The following is a 24583-nucleotide window of genomic DNA, read 5'->3' on the forward strand; positions in this document are numbered from 1 at the left end:
AAAAGAAACTTGTTTTCCTGGGAAAACTCTGGCAGAGAGTTCTGTCCTGAACAGAAGAGTTACAATGTCTACGTTTGTTGGTGATTGTTTCACCATCAAATCATTTCATTTTTGTCGTTGTTACTATGACACGTTTTTAACACATATTGATACTTCCTTATCCAAACAAGGAACATTATGTCATGAGAGATATTTGTGAAGGACAAGTTGCATTACACTGTTCATAATTGAACTAAATTAATCTGTTTTCCAGACTTATAGGAATTTCAAAAAAAAATTCGAATGGTTCAACAGTAGGAGGCACCCTAGATACGTCCACTGGGCTGTACATGTGTAATGCGCAGTTTACGCGGAGAATTTATGGTAACAGTATACGAAAACCCCTACTACTAAAACTATAGATGCCGCAGAACTTCCCTGCTATATAAAGTCAGAATATGTTTTCCATAAGCGCATCAAGGCACAGCACTTAAATGATCAAGCACAAAACCTTTACTCTGCTTGCAAATTGGTCTATGGTTGGGCTGACTTATTACAATTTCAAACAAACAGACTGCAAATGTCCTATATACGTTTATATAGTTAGTTTAGTACAGAAATCACCCTATATGAAGCACTGTGTAAATGCTTTCCATATTGGAAAAAAACCGAACACATTTGTGTATTCTCTCATAGGCACTTTAGCCTAGTTTTAATCATTGGAGTTCATTGACCAAATGGAAAAGAAAAGGATGTGTTTAGAAACGTGCAAAAGGAAGTAGACGCCCCATTTTCAGCAGGCGAGCTTGATGCTGTACGTATTTTGTGACGTAACAGAACAATCCCACAATTTTTTTTTGCTTTTTTTCATCCCGACCAACGGCCTGGCTGAGTATGAAATCTCTTGTCTGTACTTGCATTCGCGTAAATGGGGGAGTCTTGTACACCCCACGTACACACGTCAACATCTAGGAAATCTGTTTTGGAGTGACAACTACCTGGGGTGCTATCTCAGTTTGACTGTAACGATTTATTGGACGTAAACAATATTTTTGTTGGTTTCTGGCTGGCGTGTCTGCCAGCTGTTTTGAACGCAAAATGGAGCAAGCTGCGAGCCGATACCAAGTGGTAAGTTAGAAGGAATCACAGCCACATCGTCATCTGACGATACCACACTGAAACATTTCAGCTCCGTCTATAGGCGCATGTGAGCAGTATTTCTAATGGAAAAAAACAACAACTGCTACCTTAGCGAACACTAAATACTGACAACCTGCGAGCTTGGATAAGCCATAAATAAAGCTAACATGAAAGCTCGCTGGCTAGCTAACTAACTAGCTGGCCATCAAATGTTACTTCCGCATCTGTCGAATTATATTTTCCAATAATATTTTTTTACATTTCATTCGTCATAAGTCAACACTGACGCTTACCCATAACCTCGAATCTGTTACTTTGACATGACAAGCGTTCTTATTCTGTGGAAACTAGTCTATACATTGTCTTATGTGTAGCCCAAATCCAGTCACGTTAACCTCCCGATAAGCCAGCTGTGGTACAGTGGCCACGCGAGGTACCAGTGAGTGTTTCTATTTAGACTTCTGACCGTGTACTGTTTCCAGGATCACTCTAGTCTGTAGTTTTAGAAATATTGTATGTTGTCTGAATGGTAACTTCTTATGTGGAGGAGGCCACTGCCATGATCAGTGCTAACATTGGTAATTTATGTGTATAACCCAACGACATGAAATAGGCTGTAGCCTAATTGTGTGTCTGTACAATGTAATGTATAGTGGTGTTGTTGGATATTATGGGTTGAATAAGATCCCAGATAGAAAGCATATATGAAAAAGTATAAAGAAAAAAAAGAAAAAAGTTGCCAAACGGTGGGCCGCTTGTCTGAAACTTACCAGTGGACCAAAGAGCAAAAGGCTGGTGGCCCATCAGCTCTGCTCCTAGTGGGCTGACAGTGGTCCACTATCCTTTTGCTATCTGGGTTAAGATGAATAAGGGAAGTGTACCATGCTTTGACAAATGCAGTGGGCATACGTAGCCCACATGGCTTTGTATGTTATGTGTACTTTCATAAGGAGAGAATGCATACTTTTACTCGTAAAAGGTTATTTTCCTTTGCCAACACAGGAACCCTGACCGATTCTATGCAGATACATATGATAAAATGTTCTTTGGGAGATTAACTACTGTTTTTTTTGTCATAACATTCTTTGTGTGATAAATGCTTGAGGTAGAATCTTCAGCATGTTAAAGAGACCATTGAGAATGTTTGAAAGGTCAAGACTGTAGGCTTATGACTTGCTAGTGTAGTAGATTGAAGTTCTTTGTACAGCTTCGAACAGCTTCTCAGGCTTAGACTTGTTTTCAGATTTTACTGTGCTGGTGGTAATAATCAACCCAAAGATCCTGCCTGTGAATATTGCCTCAGCCTGTGCAAGGGTCAGATTCAGTGTTTTGGTAGTTTAGCATTTACACAGTGTGTTTCAAACATTGAGGCCTATGTTGTTTAACTTCAGGACAGATTTATGCTGAGCGCCACACATCAGAGAGTCACCCTGCTGCTGTTCTAGCACCCAGCATCTTTGAGGACAAACTGACATTCATGGTCTTTTGATAATAGCCTTGTTGTTCTATTTGATCACCTCAGAGCAGCGTCAGTTGGCCACAATTTCTTCATCATTCTGGGGAGTGGAACTGCCCATTAGTTGAACGCTGAAAGTAGCCTAATTTTCTCTCCAGGGGAAAAGTGTGCGGGCAGCATTCTATTAAAGTTGTCTGAATAACTAATAAAAAAATCAACAACAAACAAACAAACAAACAAAAAAACAGTCTTCCACACCTGTTCTAATGTGGTAAAGTATCTTTTAAAAAAAAAAATCTTGACAGTTGCTATGCAACCGACCCGGTCTCTCAATGTCTGGTCTTCCTGTCTGAAGGGTAGGCTAATGTTTGGCCTGGATCCTCCTGCCGCAGGCAGTCTGGTGGGCACTCTGGTGCTATCCATCTCTCCTCCTTCGACCACTCTGTTTAATAATTCATCCACTCTAGCTTGACCATTTCTCAGAGGCTCGTGCTTCTCTTTTTAGCATCTTTCTACACCCAATCTGAATTCTTAGTTTCTCTTGGCACACACACACCCCCGCCCCCCCTCCAGCCCTCCCCACTTCCTCCCCCCTCCTTTCCATCTCTTCCACTTCTGTTGTTTCTCCCCTCGGTTTAAGCTCTCATCTATGCTCTATCTTATCCCCATTGCTATCTATATAGCAGTCTCTTTTCCTCTCTTTTATCTCCCCCTTTGATCCCTTCCTCTCTGCCTCTGTTGCACTCTTTTTCTCTTTCCCTTTCTCTCAATTTTCTTTTGAACCCACACCCCTCTTCTCCCCTGCCTCTCTCCCAGCCTGGTGGCACAGAGTTGAGAGAGGCTGCAGTCGACCGCAGAGAAGTGCCGGAATCTCACAGTGGTCGGCTGGAATGCCCTCCTCACTGGAGGCAGACCCACTCTCCCATGGTGGAGGAGAAGGTGATGAGTCCTCCGCACTGGAGGCAGACCCACTCTAATGCCCTCCTCACTGGAGGCAGACCCACTCTCCCATGGTGGAGGAGAAGGTGATGAGTGCCCTCCTCACTGGAGGCAGACCCACTCTCCCATGGTGGAGGAGAAGGTGATGAGTCCTCCTCACTGGAGGCAGACCCACTCTAATGCCGCCCTCACTGGAGGCAGACCCACTCTAATGCCCTCCTCACTGGAGGCAGACCCACTCTCCCATGGTGGAGGAGAAGGTGATGAGTCCTCCTCACTTGAGGCAGACCCACTCTAATGCCGTCCTCACTGGAGGCAGACCCACTCTAATGCCGTCCTCACTGGAGGCAGACCCACTCTAATGCCGTCCTCACTGGAGGCAGACCCACTCTAATGCCCTCCTCACTGGAGGCAGACCCACTCTAATGCCCTCCTCACTGGAGGCAGACCCACTCTAATGCCCTCCTCACTGGAGGCAGACCCACTCTCCCATGGTGGAGGAGAAGGTGATTAGTGCCCTCCTCACTGGAGGCAGACCCACTCTAATGCCCTCCTCACTGGAGGCAGACCCACTCTAATGCCCTCCTCACTGGAGGCAGACCCACTCTCCCATGGTGGAGGAGAAGGTGATTAGTGCCCTCCTCACTGGAGGCAGACCCACTCTAATGCCCTCCTCACTGGAGGCAGACCTACTCTAATGCCCTCCTCACTGAAAGCAGATCCACTCTAATGCCCTCCTCACTGGAGGCAGACCCACTCTAATGCCCTCCTCACTGGAGGCAGACCCACTCTAATGCCCTCCTCACTGAAAGCAGATCCACTCTAATGCCCTCCTCACTGGAGGCAGACCCACTCTAATGCCCTCCTCACTGAAAGCAGATCCACTCTAATGCCCTCCTCAATGGAGGCAGACCCACTCTCCCATGGTGGAGGATAAGGTGATGAGTCCTCCATGATGCGCATGCTGTGGCCCAAACAGCTTCCTAGTAGGAATGCCTTTTGCATTTATGCAACACACACAATTCTCACCATGTGACAGATCACGTTCTAAAGCGATTTGCAGTGTGGTACAGGTGTGATGGACAATTCATGTTTAAATGCTTTGTGTTGTTCACACAAAAACCCAGTGTGCATACATGTTGAAGTTAGATAGTGTGTTGTTCTGTACTGAAACATTCCGCAGATGAGAGATAAGATGTTTAGGATTCCCAGGTGCGTTTACTCCCAATTACTCTTATCTGGGTCAATACTTACTCTCTTTGGGTTTTAATAAATGTCGTATGTCATGAGCAACCTTGCTACGCAGGCGTCACCGGACAATCTGCTGCTGAAAAATGTGTTCTCACTGAATAGAATAAAAGCTGTTTGTGTCCTCTGCGCTGGGTTCTCCCAAACGAGCTGAAACCTTACCTGCAAGTAGAATAAATATCAATAAATCCTTTGATGCTGCACTTTGGTCTTCTACAAGATAGAAGTTAGATGACATAAAAAAAACTCCAAGACAATAGGTAAACATTGTAAACATTGGTAAACACAACAGGTAAACATTGTATGAGCATGTGAGGTCTAAGGGTATTGGACCCATGACCTTGGTGGTGTTAGTACTTTGCTGGAACTGTTGTGGATTATGGCTTTTCCTATATTCTGAGGAGGTGAACATGCCTTACTGTCTTTATAGCTGGGTGTTGAGTAGTTGATGATCACAACGGATACAAAAGTAAACAAATAGTTGGCCTGGCTGGCGGGTATTAGTTAGATGCCTGGTGGTTATTTTTGTTATGCTGCCACTGGCTTAGTTAAAAGGTTCCTCTTTAAACCTAATCCCAGCGGAGGCAGGAGGTTGGGGCTGAGGCTGAGGCTGAGGCTGAGGCTGAGGCTGTGGGAGGCACGTCCGCCTCTGAAATACGGGCTTCCCATTTGCTACATTACATAAGAGTGTGCCGCCCGGCGCCCGCCCTTTGTTCCCCCCTCCTTTGCCTTCCTTTTGCATGGCGATAAGCACAGACATTGGCCAACCGGTCCCTCATGCTGGACTTTGTCATTTTGCATATGGCGGAACTGAATACTCACTAGTACATTGACCTGTTGCAGCCTGCTCCTGATTGCAGTGCAGGTTTGGGGTGTGTCTTAAAAAAGAGCCTGTGTGCTCGTCCAACCTGATCTGCATAGTATTTGGATTTGAATGCATTTTAAATGGCTAATACCAATGCCGGGTCGCTTGCACGTAGTTATCAGTGGATGGATGCAAGTGTGGTGATGCCCGGACGTCTATGACTGGGCCTGAGTGAGCTCTGACAGGTGCAGCATTCCTGGGTGATCCATCGGCTCGAGTTACGGGTGTTCTGATGTTTCCCATGTGAAGCGCCTTAGGGGAACTGATTTCTTCATTGGCACCCGCTGATCCTCCGCGGTATTATCCCAGCGTGAAGGCCAAGCAGCCCGTCGCACCCTGGTATCAGGTGGTGAGAGTTTCATTTCGCAGAATGGGATTGAAGTCAATAACACACACACACGCACACACACACACACACACACACACGTACACACACACACACACACACACACACACACACGTACACACACACACACACACACACACACACACACACACACACACACACACACACACACACGTACACACACACACACACACACACACACGTACACACACACACACGTACACACACACACACGTACACACATACACTCTCACACACAGATTGCTTCATACTCACACAACACACTCTTACTCACTCGTACACTCTCGCACCTGCTCGTTCACACTTACACACGCACACATACCTGCATTATAAGGCAGCTTAACAAAGTCCTGAATGCATGGGAAAAAGATTAGGGTAAATGTTATATGTCCTAAAGATACTCTACCGCTAGTGGTCTTAAGGGACTGGGATTCACTGGATACTCCTAGGAGAGCACACCAAAAACATCCAAGGGACTCACTTGGAGGGGTCTTGCTTGGCATTATCTAATTATCTTGCTGCCTGGCATCGGATTGCAAAGTGTATGGGCCCAGAGTTGATCTGATAACCACTGATGGCGTAACTGATTTACTGCCTCTGATAGATGGCTGTGTGTGTTTGCAGAGAATATAAACTGCACGATGGCAACAACAGCAGTCTACTCCATCCATCACATGTAAGGCGTGGTAAATGGGTGATGAATGTATTTTCTGATGACTTGGTAGGAAATCCATAGTCTTTGCATTACAAGGCCAATAGTCTTATCAATTGAACACTTTGTCTGAAATTGCGTCCCTGTACTATATTGGATTCTTATGCACTGAGCTAAATTGAAATACAATAAAGGCTGGCCCATGTCTTGTGTTCACTGATCAATGTAGGACGTGGCAGTGAGTAGTCAAGGGGTCGTCTCTGTGTTGTCTTCAGTAGTTAGCAAGCCTAAGGATATATTTGGATCATGTGAGAAAGAGAGGGAGGAAGAGAAGGAGAGATGTCAGGAGGGGGATGAATGAGAGAGAGAGTTGAAGGGACAGGGAAAGGTGGAATCGTTAGAGTCGGAGTGACGTGGAAATGAAAAGACAGATGAACCGGAGGGCAGAATGAAAAGGAGAAGAACAAGCACACACTGAGAGCTCTTATCTGGGGCGCCTGTCAGAAGAACAGATCACAGGAGAAAGAGAGAGAGGGATAAATGGAGCAAAAGAGAGAAAAGGTAGACTCCTGTGGCCTGTTTGCACATTAGCATCAGAGAGATTCAGGCGGCCTGGTGCACACTTCTTTCCTCTGTGCTCTCCCTCCATCTCTTTCGCTCTGTCTACCTCTTGCTTATTTCTCTTTTCCTCTCTGCCCCTCTCTGTCTCTCTTTCTTTCTTCCCTTTCTCTCTGTCTGCCTCTTGCTTCTTGCTTCTATCTCTGCCTCTCTCCGCCTCCTCTCTCTTTCTTTCTCCCCTCTCTGCCTCTTCCTTCTCTCTCTCTCTCTCTCTCTCTCTCTCTCTCTCTCTCTCTCTGTCGTCTGTTCTGCTGAGGGAGCGTAAAGCTTGGGCTTTCTCTCAAGACTGCAGAAGCCTAATGCACGTGGACATCCTGCTGACTGCCTGTGTGTGTGTGTGTGTGTGTGTGTGTCTGTGTGTGTGTTCATGTCCATGTCTGTAGCCTGTATCAATGTGAGCAGACTACTTCCAAAATAGCATGTGTGTGCATGTGTGCATGCGTGTTTGTGCGTATCTGAGTAATGCATTGTAATATGTGTGAGAGAGGGAGAGCAATAATGCAACTTCCTTTTGTTATTGTCATCCTATGCCAACAATGGTAACAGAACATAGTCCACCTTGGCTAGGTTAAGCTTAGAATATAGCCTACATTTTCCTGTGCAGGTTTGCCCATTACACTAACGCTAGACCTTAACGCTTATGGAAACTGAACTGAGCAGCCTGTCTGGCCCCTCTCGCGGAGTAAAGCCATTTCCATACTCTTGAGACATGAACCCTGAGATCCTTACCAGGTCTGCTGTGTAAGGCGGAGATGCTGAAAGAGTGTTGACAATCAGGACAGTTTAGATCATGCATTTCTCTGCACTCTCTTTCTACTCTATGGCAACAAAACAACCTGTTGAGAATGAGATCCATGGCCTTGTAAGGGTCTTTGTGTGGCTGTCTCTCTGACTAACACATCTTTTGTGTGTGTGTTTGTGTGTGTTGTGTGTGTGTGTGTGTGTGTGTGTGTGTGTGTGTGTGTGTGTGTGTGTGTGTGTGTGTGTGTGTGTGTGTGTGTGTGTGTGTGTGTGTGTGTGTGTGTAGGCCCCTCATTCCCACATTGTGATGGAAGTGGATGGACTTTTTTAGTATTGTTGATTTCTTGATGCATTCACTCAGATGCTGGCAGCTCATATTTCACATGTGGTGTATTTTTTTTTACCAAAATAAAGAGTTTGACCCACCTTAGTTAGGGCCCTGTGATTTCCGCAATGTGGAAAACATGGATGGAGTCACTGAATTCAGTTAGGAAAATGCACAGTTAAATGCGGAATTGCACAGAATAAAAATACGGGAGAGAAATACATTTAATAGCATTGTAGGCACCAACACATCAAAGATCTTGTCAGAGACAGCTAGCCAAAGTTAACAACAACTCGGTAAGGGCATATTATATCAACCACTAGGTGTTTGGTGGTTTTCAAATAAATACAGAGATTGACACATCCCTATGTATTGCACCTAGACAGTTTAAACATGTAAAAGCACTTTAGCTTATGTCCTTGGTGCTTTTTTTGAGTGGACATGTTAGTTGATGATGATGATCAAATTCAATCTAGAAAAAATGGGACACGGAAGGACACGGAATCTGGCAAAAAAAAGGAAGTTCCCCAAAAAAATCAAACAGATTTCATAGGGCCCTTCTTAGTATTCCTAGGACCCTACTTGATTCTTAGAGTTTAATATTTATTTTTGTGATGCAGAGATATTCAACGTGATTTGTATCTAATTCTATCATACCCCTTCTACCAACCCTCAGTTGCACAACGAGGACGACCTGTCGGAGGCCTCCACCAGCGCAGTGCCATCCACCTCGGCCCAGGGCGCCTGTGCCATCACGCCCGAGCTGGCAGGTGCTGCCTGTGCGGCAGTAGATCCTGAGTTGCCGCCGCCCCCCTACGACAGTGTTGCCCTGGGGGCCACCGCTGCACCAGGTACACAAAGGGAACAGTCCGGAACATTCCACTCTAGGTCGGGGAAGAATAGACAGGAAGGGACAGAAGTAAGAAGTACTCAGACATTTAGATGAAGCTCCTCTCTTTAGTTGGAACTTTTAGAACTTTTGGAACTATTGGAACTATTGGAGGTAGAGGTGAGCCCTACTGCCTCTGTGGTGCAAGCAGCCTTGTTTCAGCAGAGCCAGAGATGTGATGGAAATTGGAAGTCACAGAAATGTTAACTGCCGCACCAGTAAAAGTTTGGTTTTCATTTAACTTTTGATTAGGTATGACAGTATACAAGAATACATTTGAGTATACAATTAATGCATTTTAATTCCATTTTCTGCGGCCTTTCGGTTTCAACGCCCACAAGTGCTGCAGCCAACCTGGTGGCAGTTTTAGCGGTGATGGTGGCAGGTCAAATTGTTCCCTTCTTTCTTTTTTTAGATTCTTCATTAGATTTAATGTTCAAGCATTCATCTTCCCAAATTTGAACATTACATTATTACTGAATCTAGAACAGAATACACTTTTCGAGCATTACCATGGTAACTGCTGTGGTCGTTGGCATGGTTACGGCCTTTACAGCTAAAGGTTCTTTCTGTGGAGTGGGAGGAAATGAGGCTTGCTCCATGTCATCGTGCTCTTGCATGTGGTGTGAAAGGTGCTGTATTCTGATGCCTGAGAACAGATTATATAGAAAGTAGTGTTTACCAGTAAAGATTGTCTGGGTTTTACTGAGAACTAATAAGTGAGATGCTTGTTTTGTTTCCGGTTCCTGTTAAAAAAAAGGCAGCTAAAAATAGTCACTGTATGTTGATGACTAAATGCAGTAGAGAAATAGAATCAGTTAGTTCTTCCATCCCTCCCTTCCTCCCCTCTCTGTCTCTGTCTCTGTCTCACTCCCACTTTGCTTACTCCTTATCTCTCTGACTCTGAGCTTGTCATAGTTTTCCACATTGTTATATAACATATTTTTTCCCTGCATGTGATGAGTGAGATGATAGCCTCAAATGGAAATAAAATACAAAATGACTGTCTGTGATTCTCATTTCAAATCTCTCTCTTTCTCTCTCTCTTTTTATTCCAGATTGCTTTATAAGCTTGGCTGTCTAGATGCATTGTTGCAATTCAGAATGATTTGTGCCATCACTCCCTCTCTGAATGGTATGTCTCTCTGTCTCTCTCTTTCTCTCTTTACAGAAGGCAGTTATCACGGGGACTTTCCGGTGCCTCCGCCATACAGTGTTGCCACATCTCTGCCGACCTACGATGAAGCAGAGAAGGCCAAAGCTGCATCCATGGCAGTCTCTGCTGTTGAGGTGGTGCCGCGGGTATGCGCCCGTCCCGTCCCCGAGACACACACACGCACACGCACACACACACTCATACACTTGTAAGTCACTCACTCATTCACTGGTATTCAGATGTTGCTGATGTCCTTGTTCACCATCTATGGTCCAACCTGCAAGGGCTTTGGGCTAAAGGCAGTGACAGGAATATGAATTAGGCACTTTACATGATGTGCTTTCATGACTTCTGTTCTATCTCTCCTTTCTCCTCTTTTTCTGTAGTCCCTTTCGCACGCATAACATTGCCACACGCACGAATGCGCGCACACACACACTCTTATCACCCGACAGTGGAGTTCTAAAGAACAATCATGGTTGTGTGTGCCCTTTATTTCTCAGGGTCTCAGAGAGATCAGTCACCTCTGAACTTCCTGTTTCTCATCCCCTCTCTCGGTGGAATCACCAGCGCATCACAAAAGCCTGCATCCTTTTTGTGACGTCCCCCTCCCCCCCACTTTTGTTGTACCTCTTTTCTCTTCCTTTGTTGATCCCCCTCCCTACTTGCTCTCTCTCTATCTCTATCTCTATCTCTTTCTCTCTCTCTCTACCTTTCGCTTTCCCTTGAAACACATATTAGTCTCTCACCAGAAGGGTCAGCATGGTGCACTACGTTCTCATGAAAGCGTCTAACACGTTGGTTTAGAAAGTACCTCAGACATGTCACAGCTACAGCTTCACACCACGAACCTAGAAACAAACTTTCACTTCCGCTGTTCCCCCTCGTCACCTAGATGATCGTTCAAGAGTATTAGGTTGAATGGAAATGGAAAGATATTCTTTGTCAGTTAAAAGAAGTCTGAAGTAATGCTAGTCACTGTGTGACTGCACATTTTGGGCTGTCCCTCTTTAGCTTTGTCATTTCCTGTTTTAGTTGTTAAAAATAATAAATCATCAATTGTAGCTCTAAAGATCTGATTCAAAGCCTGTGTTTTTCAGTACATGCTTTAAGTGTCTTGTTTGAAGTTGGCATTTTTATAGCTGGAGTTTTCAGTTAAAAAGGGGGGTTGCTGTTACCAAGCACAAAAAAACCTGCTCTTTGACAGCGATATAAACATACCAACAATCTGTCCATCCATTCATACATCTATCTATCTGTCAATGCTTTTGTGAGATGGGTTGACCTAGAATTCTCTGCATTCCCTCTTATCTTGCTTATAAAGCTTATCTTGCTTCAGACAGCTGTGGTCCTTACAGATGTGATCTTTGACGTTCTGTTTGTCTTTGTGTCTCCTGGCCCAGGACGAAATGGACTTTCCCCCGCGGGACGACTTCAGCGATGCTGACCAGCTCAGGGTGGGAAACGATGGCATCTTCATGCTGGCCTTCTTCAGTGAGTGTCTGCCCAAGCTCCACAGTAACGAGTCCCAGTAACGAGCAGAACCATGTAGCTCAAACACCACTCACACGCACACACACACACACACACTCTTACACGCACACTCACACGCACACGCACACGCACACGCACATGCACACTCACTCACACTCACGCTCACACACATACTCACACACACGTGCACATCTTTAAATGTATATAAATATAGAGAAAAGTCAAGGGAGTAATGGTTGTGGAGAGAGCTAGGTAAGTCACAAGGTTTCCTCAGATATGCATAAATGCACCTTAAAGATGATCACCTTCTTTGCTAACTTTAGTTAGATTTAGGTTCCATGCTAGTAGTCAAAATGATCAGGCAGTAGTGCTCTCTTCTGTGGTCCCTGGATTTGTTCATGCAGCCATACAATGTTACATATTAAGTTACACATAACTGAGACAAAAGTCTATATATTCCAAAAAAACCTTGACTACAGCAGCACCTGGGCAGTGTGTAAAACCAAATGAACAGTAACACTAACAGGAATATCATTCACGGAGGTCAGTGGAGGACCTGTGCATAAGTTATAATAATTATCTCAAGAAGACGAAAAAGCAGAAAAAAACAGTAATGAATGTGTTCATGATAAAGTGTTTAACTGGTTAGTGTGCTGTGAGGGTTTGCCTGTGTCCTCTTGAATGGTGTGAAACTGTCATGGTGCTGTTTGGATGCCACCTGCTGGTCTTCATAGGAATCTGAGCAGAGCCTTTTAGTAGGGCTATGATACTGGCAAGAATCTGGCGACAAGATACACATCATGATACAGGGGTTATGATAAAATATATAGTGATATACTACCATACTGTCATGAAGGCAATATATTGCGATTTTTAAATCTAATTTAAAAAAAAAAACTGTCATAGTATAAAGAATACACAACGCAATGCATAATGGTGGAGTGGAAGAGTCAAATGGCTGAAGGTAGATTACAACACTGCAGTCTAGCAGTAGTTTGGGGTTTAAACACAACACAAAACGAACCACTGTGTGCCACAAATCTTTGCATGTATACTGTGACAGGATAGCGGCCGGTTTAACCTGAAGCCTGATATTTTATAAGGAGAAGTGTTTTTTTCTCAAAAAAAAGACCAATATTTAATGTGCAGAATGGAGACTCTTCAAAAATAAGCAAAAGAAAAAACTTACAAACCACAAAAGTTGCATAAGTTGCTAGACTATGTTCAAAAGTTAACAGTGCCATCACCCCAGTACTGAGGCCATAGGAAATATATTAGCTGTAAGCCTACCCACTGGGTAACACAGACTCTACAAAACAAACAAACATATATAACTTGTCTTTCACCCGGACCGCTTTGTGAAGATAAAATGAACATATTTGACGTTGTCTGTCCACCTTAATTTTGATATCCTCTGTATTGTCACTTCAGGAGAGGGGCCAAAACATAACAAGACAAAGTATTTGGATTGAGTATTTCGGTTTGAGCTGTTCAAACCTCTTTTGCTGAAAAGATTTCACTATGCCGGCTGCGTGCTGTCTGCATGTTCCAGGTCATAAACTATAAATTATAAATTGAGGCAGGGTTTTTGAGAATCGATTTAGTATCACAAGACATCATATTGCGATACTCAAGTGTATCGATATTTGTACTGATGTACAGAATTTAAATTGGAAGAAAAGACGATATTTTACTGGACCCTAATATAGAGGATATTTTGACCGGCAGTTTAACTCATAACATTTAAAACATTCCTCTTCCATTAAGAAAATGTTCACATAGTGCTGTGCATCATTAGAGGAGTATCACTCACTCACCACCAGATGGCATCATTCTTCCACTTTAGGCATGAGAACGCTGATCAGCAACAATGTACATATAGTGCAAACCAGATAACCCCAGGGATTCCAATATGTGTTTGTGTGTGTCTGTGTGTGTCTGTGGTTGTGTGTGTGTGTGTCTTTTACATGTTGTTTCCCTTCACTGACTGTGCATGTGTCTCTTGTTAACAGTGGCCTTCCTCTTTAATTGGATCGGATTCTGCCTATCCTTTTGCTTGACCAACACCATTGCGGGTCGCTACGGCGCCATCTGTGGGTTTGGCCTCTCTCTCATCAAATGGATTCTCATAGTCAGGGTAAGCTGATACATTATTACATCGAACAATAACAAAATAGCCATCTGGTTTATCAGTGTATCATTTCTGTTATGAAGTACAACTCTTGATGAATGGATCTCAATAAAGATCACACTTGCATACTCTGACTCTAAACGTTTTCTTATGTTTACAGTTCTCTGACTATTTTACTGGATACTTCAATGGGCAATACTGGCTCTGGTGGATCTTCTTAGTTCTGGGTAGGTGCCTCCTGTCTGCCTGTTTCTGTCTGGGCCTGGGTCTGACTTGGTAACACGCACTGAAATGCTGCCACCTAGTGTTGGTAGTTCTTTAAACACAGGCTACATTTTTTTTCCTCCATTTCCAGTGGCCTTTAAGAGGTCAACTGAAATTAAATGAACATTTAGCTGATCTATCGTTTGCTGGTGGCGGTGTATTTTATTACAGGGACAGATAATGCCACACAAGCTTTGTACTCTTCTTATTTATTTTTTTACTGTTTAAAACTCCATTTAGTATTCTGTGTCTCATTGGCCAGAACAGGGTCAATTGTTTTCCCACAGTACGAGGTGACGAGTTAAGGAGACATGTTCTCAGGAGTGTTCCTCAGAGTGCTGGTCAGCATGTAGTCAGACGACAGTAGCAGTAAATCGCTTTAAAAGACACTGCTGCCATTTTGGAAAAGTTTGTTTTGGTTTTGCGTTACAGCAGAAGTGCTAGTGGTGGTTAAATGCAAATGGCATGCAAAGAGAAGCAGGGCGATGCAAATGAAAGAGGCACGTTATTTAAATTATATGCAATCTGGATGAACAGACTTGAAATGGAGTGTCCTTGGGACACACACACACACACACACACACACACACACACACACACACACCAGGAGGGGACATAAAGAATGACTAAAGAAAATACTATCCACTAGATTATTAATTGGTTAAATGCAGTTGTATTGGGAAAGTCTTCTTTAAATCTAGCATGTGTTGTGCTGATTCTCTCTCTCTCTATCTCTCTCAGGTATGCTGCTGTTCTTCCGGGGGTTCGTGAATTACCTGAAAGTTCGCAACATGTCAGAGAACATGGCCGCCTCACACAGAATGCGCTTCTTCTTCCTCTATTAAAGAGGTACCAGTCTGTCTGTCTCTCCCTTCCTCCCTGCCCCACTCTGTATTTACATACTCTGGCACACACACACACACACACACATGTCCGTGCACAAACAAACACATTCTCTCACCCAGAGACAAACATGCATGTCAGCGTCTCTGTTTCACGTCCAGGGTTAAACCCATCAGGAATCCCACTTATCCCACCCCAGCCATCCTCTGCCAGTGCAGTGGTCTCCGTCTGTATTGCTGACTCTAGATATCTAGCCTCCGGACTCTTCCGCAGTCAGGGCCCTGCTGCTCTCAAATGCAAAGGAGCTCCATGCACCACTTCATTACTGGAGCTCATTTTGGCTTTTGTGCATCACGGCAATGATCAATTAACACTAACACTGACGGCAGGAGGGCATTCGGTGGTTTTTAAAATGGATACAGAGTTTGCGTAAACTGGTGAACTGATTTTTTTCCATTTTATAAAATGTTATTGAAAATAAAAGTAAATGAAACTGCATTGGTAGTCTTTGGGGTTCTACTAGCATTTGTACTCTACACTCCCTACCCTATTGCAACATATGACACTCAAAGCACTGTACATATTTAAGCAGCAATAAGGTGTTCTGTTCCAAAACTAGTAAGCTAATTACCGAAAAGGTATGCCAAAACTTTGCAAATACCACCAACAGCCCATTTGACAATGATAGAAGCTTGCCAACACACTAACTGGTGTCTTTTGGCAGTATAGCTGGCAATGTTATGCTGTGAAAGCTTTTTGCAGGGTATTCCAGCCCGATATACAGAACTACAAAGGGCATATCCTAGATGGCTAGTGGGAAAGACACGGGTGTTTTATCGGTTCTTAACATGACCATATATTATCAAAATGAATTTGAGGATGGTACCAAAACTATCTGCCTACCAAACCATACCTCAAAAAGTATAAAATTGTTGCAGTGTTACTTTAATGCCTCAGACAGCTACTATGCAGGTGGGTGTTCAGTGCCTTGCTTAAGGACACTTAGACACTTGGTGAGGAGGAGTCAGGATCAAACTAGAACGACACTTCTACTTCCTGAACCACTGCCGACCCAAGATGATTTGATGTTAATGTTATTGATAAAATAATAATACCGAAAAATAATGAAAATGATAATAATTAAATGAAATGGAAAACACAGAATTGAGCAAAAACAAATTGGCCTCAAGAGCAGCACCAGTCAAGGATGTTTTAAAAAAAAAAAAAACATAAATTAATACAACATTTATGTAAATAACATCACATTTATGTTGCATTGTGTCCCTGCTGCTGTGAATTGTGGATAATCACAAGGACAAAGTCAGGTGGAGTCTGAGCCCCATGCCGGGACTGTGAGTGTGCACTGCAGGTTGGGATTAGGAACTTGATTATTTGTAGACTCGGACAGCCCTGAGCCCTTCCAGACTTCACAAGGACGCGCCCATGTAGTCTGCGAGTCTGCAAGCCTGCGGAAGTCCGGACATCCGGATTTGGCGCATGCTTCTGTGACCTGAAACATGCCCCCTTTTAACAAAAAAAAAAGAGATTGACACTGACAGCTCCCTCTACTGGTTGTCTTGCACAGACCCCCCCCCCCCTCCCCCACCTCATTTCAATGTTTAATAGTTTCACAATTTAGAAACTAAACTTTTTCGACCACTTTAGAGCCAACGTGGAATTAAACTCTTGTCTTGTAATTCAACACACACGCCTCCCGCTGTCATCGGCTTTCAGTGCGGGCCACACTTTCTCAAACGGTCCGGTGTGTGTGCGGCACGTTCTTTGTGTTGGCGGTCAGTGACACTTTTTGACTGGGCTGTCACATTGGCGTATCGATCGTGGCCCCGGGGTCCCATGGGCCCCTGCATTAATGGCCAGCGCGGCCAATGACAGCTGCCACTAATGCACCAGTGTGTTTGTGTGCCAGCAACGATCCCTCTCACTTCAGAGCACCTCTCTCTCTCTCTCTCTCTCTCCGCATTCACACTTTCTCTTCCTGTCCTCCCTCCCTCCACCTCTCTCGCCCTCCCTCTCTCTCTCTATTTATCCATTCCCCGTTTCTCTCTTTAACGTTCTCCCTTTCACCCATTCAGTCGTTTTGTTTATCAATCACTCTCTAACCCCCCCCCCCCTCCCCTCTCTCTATCTTTCCCTCTTTCTCTCGCTCTCTTTCTCTCTCTCAAGGTTGCCACACCAAACATTCCTCCCTAATGTGAAATTCTGTGATGCTTTGCAACCCGTCAAATGAACTGGACTGGAGCCCGAAGGGGGGGAAAGAAGAAGAGGAGGAGGAGGAGGAGGAGGGGAAGAAGAAAAAGAGAAAGGAAAAGGAAAAAAAGGAGTGCATTAGTGCTGCCAAAAAAGCCCAGGCTCCCCTCATTAAAAGTCAAAGAACTGATGCACTCCTTCCCCAAATGACTACAGATTAACCAAGTTAATATTAGGCTTGTGTAATATCCTTCCTTGCCTTTGTATGCTCTTATTTAATTACTTGCTATACAAAATGGAGTGATACTCACACACACACACAAACAGACTTAAATACACACACACACACACACACACACACAGTGCAACACTTTACAATGTGGAGTAATACTTTTATAGTAGAAATCTAATGTCAACTGTAGAGAACCAGGTACACATTAAGAGTATGCACCCAGGATGTGTGCTATGCAAACGGTTCCTGCCTTTTTAATTATGAAGAACCAGACAAATGTAGAACGTTAGTGCTCCCTCCCAAACCCCAGCCCCAACACCACTCCTGCTTGTTCCATTTAGAACTCTGTAAGCTTTGTTGCATTGCAGTATTGAAGTAACCTCTTTAATAAGAGCTCTCTCTTCCCCTCATGGTTTGATCATTGAGGCTAATGCCAACTAAAGATATGTTTGCACTACATGAGGACTTTTCCCTTTCCTTCCTTATACTCTTAGTAGTGCATCAATAGATCGCTTTGTCAATCAGGTTTGGAATTCTGGAATTTGTATTTATCTTAACCGAATAAAGAGATTTTGCCATTTTTGCACCATTATAATTTAATTTGCTATTTTGGATATTGTCATTGTAGCTACATACAGTATATATATTATTGCAATCTGCTAAAACTGTGATACTTTTCCCCCTGTCTTGGCTAGATTTTGTTAGTGCTTGAAATGCTATACATTTCATCCATTTGAAACAGCCTCTTCAGCAATATCAGATCTTTAATGAAACATTTAAGTGCATGGTTAACTTGTTTGCACTGGTTGGAAAAATGAAAAAAATGACAGTCTTAAAAACAGTGCAACACAGTAATTTGATATACATTTGTTAAACCAAACTCTTTTTTTTTTTTTTTTTTCTGTTGGAAATGAAAAATCTGGAGCATCTGGAGTCAGAGAGTTGGCTGTGTGCTGTGTGTTATTTCTCTTGTCTTGCAAAATTGCTATTAAAGTTCCACTGGAACCTTGTGATCCCCTGCTGTGTCGATTTCTGTGGTCTACTCCTTAAGCATACATACAGTATAGCTAAGCCATGCAGGCTGACAAAAGAGGTTACACGTATATACATGCATCTCCACTCCTGTTTATGTTAGATACGTCATGCGCTCGTACATGCTCATCAATAATAGTGTTCCCTAGAAATTGAACTCCATGACTGTGACATTGTTAACAGGGCTTTGCCAGGGCAGCTTTCTGCGTTTGCCTCATTTGTCAGTTTCATTTGAGAGAAGAAAAGTACATTTTCTCTTGTAGTACACTTGAGATCATTTTTGTTGGCTAGCTGTGTGTGTGTGTGTGTGTGTGTGTGTGTGTGTTTTATCATGGTTTTTGACCCAGTTCTGTTTAAAGCCGAGAATGTGTGAAACTCCTCTCCTTCCTGAAGAGTTTGCACTGCTGAGAGCTGCCTGTCTTCATTCCCCCTCTGTCCTCAATCCCCCACACCCCCTCCACTTCATCAACTTTTAATGAGTGACCCATTTACATAACACTCTTCCGGTTGGCACATGCTCTCTCGCACTCTCTCTTTTCTGTCCTTCCCTCTCTTTCTCCTTCTCTCTCTCTCTCGCACTCTGTCTCTCCTTCCCTCCCTCTCTTTCTGTCTAGATGGACAGCTCGTGTTTCACAACCTCAATCTTTCTTTCTTTTTTCTCCCTCTCTCCCTCTCTTTCTCTGTCTCCCACCCCCCGCCCTAAACTAGCCCTAGCTGGAATGACACAAAGCAAACTCTGTGACACGCACCCAGTGAGCGAGAGAGTGGGAGGGAGGGGTGCTGACAATCGCTGTCGGCAGCGTTTTTTTTTGTGGCCCTGTGTGTGACTGCAACCAAGCAGGCCTCCTCTCCTCGCCTCTTCTCTCTTCTCCTCCTCTCGTGCTTCGAGGCTTTCCGGCCAGTTGGGTAAATACAGCTCTCCTCCCCTCCTCTCCTCTGGGCTCCAGTGCTCTTGACAGGTGGCTCGTCACTCAGTCCGTCAGCTCGAGCTGGAGGTGCCGCAGGTAGCGCCAGGAATGCAGGGGGGCTGAGTTCCAACCTGCTCTCACCGGCAGTGCTCTTGACTTTTTTTTCTTTTTTTCTCCCTTCTCTCTGTCTGTCTGTCTGTCTCTCTCTCTCTCTCTCTCTCTCTCTTTGTCTTTGCGTATCTCCCTTTTCACCCTCTAGGGCTTGGTGATGATACCAGAAGTTTTTACCCCTCATGGGGTAATTGGGCAGAGGTGGTGGCAGGAGGGGGGGGGTTGGTGCCTGAGAAGTTGGAATGGCAGCATGCTATGCACTTAGCATAACTGACAGTGGAAACTAACCCCCCGCTTCCAAACACAAAAGTACACGCACACGTACATGTGCGCATATACACACACCATGAGGAAGGAGACCTCCGGCTGTCAGCCCTGTCCTAGGCTTTAAGGCTCTTCCCTTCATCAACTGAGGCGTGTGTTCAGGGCCTGGTTTCAAAGTGATTTCCCCAACGTTACTCTTACAATTTTTTTGCTGAGTTAAACTAGGGCATGCAGGGGAAGTGTTCATTTGAAACATGTTGAAATGATTCGTCACACGCAGCCAGTGGCCTGATATTAAAACACTCTCAGAAACATGTTAACGCAGAGAAAAACCTACAAGGCTACCCGCCTGCAACCTCGACACAAAACTGTGTACACGGAAGTGAAAACGAATATCCGAAAACACAGGAAATTGTTGGCGGTGGCAGCCGTGACGAGTTTGGTGTTCAGAAACACACTGACACCTTGGTGCCCTCCCGGCCCATGAAAGGGCCTCTGTGACCCCGGACGCAGGACTGTGTCTGTTGGCCTTTAAGTGGTCGGGAGGAGGATGGGGGTTGTGTGCCATGGAGGCTTGGCGTCCTCTTGTTTGTTTGGCAGGGGGAGACTGGGGCCTTTTTTAAGCGCTGTTGAAATGAAACCACAAACACCAGAGTTGGAAGGCCAAAGAGAGAGAGAGTTTTCTTTTTTTTTCACCCCCCCCCCCCCTTCTTCCTCTAGTGCTGGAGAGGAATGGTAGCGAAGTCCGCTGCCATGTCCTTCCCTCACAGAGAGAGAGAGAGACACTGGTAAAGATAGTGTTTAGCCTGAGCAAAGCACACCTGTAAGCACCTGCAACTGTTTCTCTCAAATCATCGGATTTGCACAGAGTTGGGACATCATAGTGTTGCAATAGAGACCATTCATCATTCACTGCAAGCTCGCACAAACGCACTGTGGGTGTGTGAGCGTGATGTGTGTGCCATGACCTTTGTGCCAGTTGGGACCATGTGCCCTGATGTTTACAGTGCGCTCCGTTTGACAGATGTCACAGGGCATGCAGCGCACGCCGGCCGTATGCTGACCCCCTTAGCTCTGGTGTTGTTTGTTGTGGCCCAAGCTTTATGGATTTATGACAGACAGTCCCAACAGAACACACCTGCAGTGAGGGTCAGAGTGAAGCACTCCAAGCCCCGGCAGTTTCATCATCTGCATGGCTGTGCCACATAGGCCTGGTTAAACAGCTAGACTTCACGCCACATGACTTGGCTAAAGAAAAGAAGTGTGGATTTATTAGTAGGTGTAAGGCTGCATTTGCTTATTGACTTTGCCTCATTGGAAAGTTGAATACAAATCAGCTGAAATGTCACCTTATAAAAGGGACAGTGGATAGAAGATGTCACTCAATTCAATTGGATTCATATAGCGATAATTGTCTCAAGGCGCTTTACAGAGCCCAGGGCCTGAACCCCCAGACCACCCCCCGCCACCCCCTTGAGCAAGCACAAAGGTGGCAAGGAGAAACAACCTGTTAACAGGGAGAGATCTTGAGCAGAAGTGGCAGAAGGGAAGGGAGGAGTGAGAATCAGAAACATGGAACATGGCACATGAATCAGGATTAGCATGCTAGCATACATGTGGCAAATGTACACCACACAAGCAAACATAAAGATGATATATACATGATACATACATAATGAATAGTGGATTAAATGGGGAGAGAACAGTCAAGTATAGTAGAACAGCTTAATGGGTAAGCAGTGTGCTCGTAAGGTGACTATTTCAAGGTTGAATAGAGCAATGAAACAAAAAGCTATGTCAATGGTGGTGATTATTATTTACATTACGGGTAAATAGGCCAGCACAGAGTATGTAGATGTATCATGAGCGGGGAAGAATTAAAGCCTAACAGGCAGTGAGTGGGCAGAGTTCAGTTGCCTAGTATGCGTATATGTACTTACTGATTATGGAGATGAGGAACAATGTTTTCACAGCCATTGGCATTTGCTGGCAAAGGTCACACTATAAGGCAATTAACAGAGGGTAATACGGCCACTTCATCAGTCTTAATGCCTTAGCATATAAAAATAGAAGGAGAGGGAGACCAAGAGGCTGTATGGGAATTTAGTTTGTGTTTCATTTTGTTGAGTTATGTTTTAGTTATGATTGGTGGACTCGGTGCATGAGAATTTGAGTTATACAAGGATTGCAGGATACACAACAGTGCACAACTGTTTGGCGACAGCTGCAACAAGCGCCACATACTGTATCAGGGATCCGTTAAGGCCCTCCTACACAGTACATGTCATGTCCTTATCCACCATTGGAGATTATAGTAGAGTAATACTTACATAAGTCTAACAACTATCTAGACATGGTTATACATATCACTGAGGGAGTGTGTGTTTTTAGCATATTTCTAAAAAAAGCAACAAAAAGCTGCAACAAAACAGTGCATCTCTTTGACCATTGGATCTGAAACCACCTTGAATAACTCCATGTAACAGCAGCATGTAATACCTGTCCCCTGCCTCCCATGTATCTCGTGGCAACCACTCACAAACCATTCTTAGGGCTGTGCCACGTAGAGTGCCACTTCCATGGTTACCAGAGTTGAAAGGTTTCTCAGATCCTCTACACAATTCACAGCTGCACAAAAGAATGTTTTTGCACGTCCATCAGAGGCCCAACGCTGCCTTTGAAGACTCCAGGTTGCCTTCCCCATGGAGCACTCGGGGTCATCTTCACATATTACACAGGCTTTTAAAGGTGTGACCTCGCTGACCTACATATTGGTGTGCAAAAAAGGCCACGCCAGTGTCATCCTTAGGCCTCACAGATGTACTTTGGGTTTTTCTTTTTTTCTCTGTTCCCGGAAGCTACTGTTTAACACGGGTGTGTGTTTTCTCTCACTGTGCTGGTGAATGTCACTCCGGCGTACGCGAGGGGGGAAAAAACATGTCGCGCCAAAACCGGATTGTTAGTAGAGAAAGGCAAGGCGTTGGAGAAGGGTGTCTAGACGCCGTGTCTTTGGAGGAGACGCACTCGGCAGACCTGAGTGTAAAAGGAGGTGAGTGCTTTCTGTCCCCGAGGACTCGAGAAAGCTCTCGCCTGTGTCGGCTTGGTTTGCTCTCTCTCTTTTTCTTCTTCTCTTCTTGTTCTCTCACCCTATCATTCTTTTTTTTTTTTAAATTGCTCTTCTCTGTCTCTCTCTCTTTTTCTCTCTGTCTCTCAGGATCTCTCTCACTGGCATACTTTCATATGCTTCCTATTTTGCGCTCTCTCTCTCCTTCTCTGGTTCTCTCCATTTTGCTCTCATTGCTCTGCCTCTGCTTTTGTGTCTTTTGCTTTGGTCGCACTCAAAGTCACTCAGAGAACCTCCCTCGCTCACTCACCCTAAATCTCTCCCACTCTCACTCTCTTCCTGGAGTGCCCTTGCTTGACAAGGTTAATCTGTCCTGATGATGAGCAGTTGTGCTTGGCTCCACTTTTTTTTTTTCCTCCATAGATTCCTTCCGATAACCGTAACATGAACCCCACATGTGCGATAGGAGTTGAGGGGTTTGGAAGTTGGGTGGAGGGTGTGGGGTGGGGGGATGGAGCCTACTGTTTTACGTTAGGAGTGCCCCCATAGCACGCACGCACGCACGCACGCACACACACACACACACACAGGCCACAAGCACTCTCAGGCAGTCCTGTAGGAAAGACTCCTGTTTGACGTCCGTAACTACGTGCACACTTTGCTCTCAAGTTTTGAGGAATTTGTCTGTGTGTGGTAAAGTAGAATCCTAACAAAATCTGTAGTAACTGCACTTAAAGACACAAGACTTCTGCATTCTTTTTTTCTCCAAACAGGAGCATTAAAGGTTACGCTTTCTGTTGTCATTTAGATGCGCTGTTTTTCTCTTCTTTATTTTCAAGAAATCCAGTTGGTCCTTTTAAAAAGACTCCCAAATGTAAATGTAAATGTACTTTTTTTAATTCGTGCTGGTGGCTGCGTCGGTTATTCAATGCCTGGCACCAATGGAAAGTGAATGCGCACTGAATTAATGCCCGATGGGAAGGAGATGACTAAGGAACTGAACAAAGAAGAAGAAGATGCAGTCGGCACCTCTGAGTGGGGGGTGGCGGCGGCGGCGGTGGGGTTCGTGGGGTGGTTGGGGGTTTTAGTTTAGCACTAGCGTGTTGGCTCCATGCCATCAGGAACAGGTTCTAGGTGAAGTGAATCAGGCCAGCTGTTGCCAGGGCCGTTGCCACGGCAACCACCTCACAATATTTGTATTAGGATGTGTGGGTGAGACATCTGATACAGACAGTTCTCGCATGCTCCCTCTCGCTCGATCGCGGGCCTCCCGCACTCACACACACACACACATACACACACACATACTTGCTTAAGCACAGCTGCTCTCCAGGAAAAAAGAATTAAAACAAAGAAGAAGAAAAAACACTGCCCCCATTTCTTTTTGTGCGTAGTTTGTGTGCTTATTTGTGCGAGCAAGTACACATCCGGAACGGCACATGGGCTGGCCCCCAGTTGAACGGCACATGGGCTGGCCCTCAGTCGAACGGCACATGGGCTGGCCCTCAGTCGAACGGCACATGGGCTGGCCCTCAGCCGAACTGGGTCACCATGAGGACAAGCTTCCCACCTGGACCGCGGGAGTTTTGTTCATTTTGCTAACGTCCAAACTGAACCAGCACCCCAGTCGGCTTCATCCTATGATGTTTACCTTCAG

The 24583-nt window shown here is 44.8% G+C and overlaps 1 protein-coding gene across 2 annotated transcripts; it reads left to right on the top strand.

Moving 5' to 3' along the window:
• The first annotated feature begins 858 nt into the window (after window positions 1-858).
• Window positions 859-18564, top strand: ndfip2 (Nedd4 family interacting protein 2). Of its 2 annotated transcripts, none has more exons than XM_080835241.1 (8): window positions 859-1107; window positions 9007-9181; window positions 10391-10521; window positions 11779-11869; window positions 13882-14006; window positions 14161-14227; window positions 15006-15113; window positions 17292-18564. In XM_080835241.1, the coding sequence occupies exons 1-7, from the start codon at window positions 1078-1080 to the stop codon at window positions 15107-15109; spliced, it is 723 nt and encodes a 240-aa protein (XP_080691367.1). In that variant the 5' UTR covers window positions 859-1077; the 3' UTR covers window positions 15110-15113; window positions 17292-18564. The 2 variants fall into 2 exon arrangements, with proteins under 2 accessions (XP_080691367.1, XP_080691368.1); XM_080835242.1 differs by lacking the exon at window positions 859-1107 and adding an exon at window positions 7066-7207.
• The last annotated feature ends 6019 nt before the right edge of the window (window positions 18565-24583 follow it).

This window comes from Sprattus sprattus (genome assembly GCF_963457725.1).
Source record: "Sprattus sprattus genome assembly, chromosome: 3".
NCBI classification, from domain to species: domain Eukaryota; kingdom Metazoa; phylum Chordata; class Actinopteri; order Clupeiformes; family Clupeidae; genus Sprattus; species Sprattus sprattus.